Source organism: Terrapene carolina, unplaced genomic scaffold (genome assembly GCF_002925995.2).
Source record: "Terrapene carolina triunguis isolate 2854851 unplaced genomic scaffold, T_m_triunguis-2.0 Scaffold408, whole genome shotgun sequence".
In the NCBI taxonomy this organism is placed as follows: domain Eukaryota; kingdom Metazoa; phylum Chordata; order Testudines; family Emydidae; genus Terrapene; species Terrapene triunguis.
The window spans coordinates 416,102-418,331 of record NW_020664759.1 but is presented as its reverse complement, the minus strand read 5'-3'; the positions used below and the strand labels follow the sequence as shown (position 1 = coordinate 418,331).

The window sequence follows — 2,230 nt, the reverse complement described above, 5'->3', positions numbered from 1 at the left end:
CAGGCGCCAGGCCTGGTGCCCAGATGTGACTGAGACCATCCCCCAGGCGCCAGGCCTGCTGCTTTATCTGCCAGCTGGGAACTCCAGGCTCCATTCCCAACCCCTCGTGTCGCTCTGCGCTGATCCCTCTGGTGGAGGCCAGGGAGACGCGGGCCCCCGTGGTGAGGACAGTGACTACGATGGGTTAGGCTCTGACGGAGGCAGGGATGAAGGCTGAAGAAGGGGGAGCCTCACCTGGTAGTCGTGTGGGATGATGGGGCTGACCTGCCGGCAGGTGAGCACCACGTCCTGCCCAGGGAGCTGGTAGACCGTCCAGGCCCGAGGGTACAGGGCATGGTAGAAGGCGTAGTGGCCGCAGTAGCCCCAGTTCCAGCCCTGCAGCACGCTGGGTCTCTCCACGGACAGGACTTGCTGGTAAACGGTCTGTCCCTTCCGGCGCAAGCAGACGGTGAACTGGGAGAGGAGGAGAGCACAGAGATGGGAATGCTGGGCAGGCCCCCCCCGGGAGCCGGGCACGCTTCAACTCCGGCAGCAGAACCCTCCCCAGCACTGGCTGCCCGGGGCAGCTCAAAGAGCTGGATTTGACCTATAGGCCCTAAATGGCCCGAGTCCTGCCCACCCCACAGACCGTCCATCGCCCTGGGCTGGCTCAGAGGGGCGGGGGGCCAGGCATTCCCAGCCGGGGTGCTGGGCTTTGGAACCCACTTCGAATGCAGCAGTGACTATGGTCATCCACCGGGCAGGAACGAAGGCCCCGAATGCGCTCACGGGGAGGCTGCCCAAGAGATCTGGGCAGGGACCAGCCAACCAGGCCTCAGGGGGAACCCTGCACCAGAGGGAGCAAAGTCACGCTGGAGGCGGCAGAGGAGCCACCAGAACCTCGAGGGAGGAGCTCACTGAAAACAAGAGGGCTGGGAACCTGCATCCAGCCGCTACGTGGCTGCTCAGCCTGCTGAGGCCTGGGCGGCACGGAACGCAAATCAGATTAATCACCTCTGCAGACAGCCTCCCGCCTGGCCGGCTCCCGGCACAGCTGTGTCCTGCCAGCACTGGGGAGGCCCGGAGCTGCTGCAGCCGCCCTCACGCCCGCTGCTGTACAGGTGGGGCTCTGAAAGCTTGGTCCTGTGCCAGGGTCAGCGCCTCAGGCCTCTGCGCAGACGGCTCATTGTGGGTTTTACAGGATGCGTCAGCTCAACTGCAAAGCCGTGACACTGAGCTCCTGACGAGGCGTGCACTGCAGAGAGCCCTGGGCCCCTTTCCCGGGCATCGGGGCCTTCACCCCAGTGTCTCGGCTCAGCCCACCCTGCAGTCCCAGGGGCCACGGCAGAGGCTCCCAGCCCAGACCCAGATCCTGTTGCGACTCCTCTGCCAGCCCATGGAGTCAGATTAGGACAGGAGGGAAAGGAACTGGCAGTTCCCCAGTGTCCCCCAGTGCTCCATCCTGGGCAGGCTCCGTGCTCACTAGCCCTGAAGCCCTCGTGCACCCCGGGCCACTTAGGCTGGGCCTGTGGCTCCCAGCCCCTCCCACTGCTGTGCTGATCTGTGACTCGCTCACTGACAGAATAACTGGCAAATGCGGTCCCCGAGCAGCCGTGCGAGGAGCAGAGCGCGGCCGTGCGAGGAGTGAACGACCCAGGGCTGGGCAGCAGCGACCCTGCTCGCATGGCTGCTGGGAGCCGCTCCATGGCCCACGCTGCCAGAACCACGAGTTTCTCTTGGCCTCCTCCTCTACCCCATTGCACAGAGCTGTTTAGCAGCTGCCACGTTCCACCTCAGAGGTGGCTGCATGGCAGTAGCGGGGGTGGGGTGGAGCCATGCCCATAGGTCCCTTCCTTACCCCTGGGTGCAGAGGGGGAACTGGGCCTTCAGGCTGCACCACCTAACGTGGATAACGCGCCAAGCCCCGCAGAGGAAAGGGCATGCCAGGGGGCCAGGCGGCAGGATGCCACAGCCTGCAATGCAAACACACACCCACCTGGTCTGCTACGACTGTCTTATGGTGGTACACTCCGGGATTCAACTGCCATCGACAGAACTCTCCCCGCCAGCCTCGTGTGATGGTACCTCCCCCAAACCCACCTAGCGGGCACCCTGTTAGAGAGACAAAACAGCAGATTCACCCCTCCCTGCAGGAGCCCGGCAGGAGAGAGGGGCTAGCGGGACGTGGGGGCACATGCACTGGGCAGGGGAGGCTGAGTTGCACTCAGTCCAGCACAAGCCAGCCCCCCCC

At 64.8% G+C, this 2,230-nt stretch overlaps 1 protein-coding gene across 1 annotated transcript in view; it reads right to left on the bottom strand.

Annotated features, from left to right (window-relative positions):
- The window catches only part of GBA2 (glucosylceramidase beta 2), a 56,526-nt gene that overhangs the window by 33,806 nt on the left and 20,490 nt on the right, over window positions 1-2,230 (bottom strand). Inside the window, exons 2-3 of the mRNA XM_029912992.1 lie at window positions 1,976-2,091; window positions 235-453 (exon numbers count right to left, since the gene is read on the bottom strand). Of these exons, the coding sequence (XP_029768852.1) occupies window positions 235-453; window positions 1,976-2,091 (335 nt within the window). The remainder of the gene's footprint in view (window positions 1-234; window positions 454-1,975; window positions 2,092-2,230) is intronic.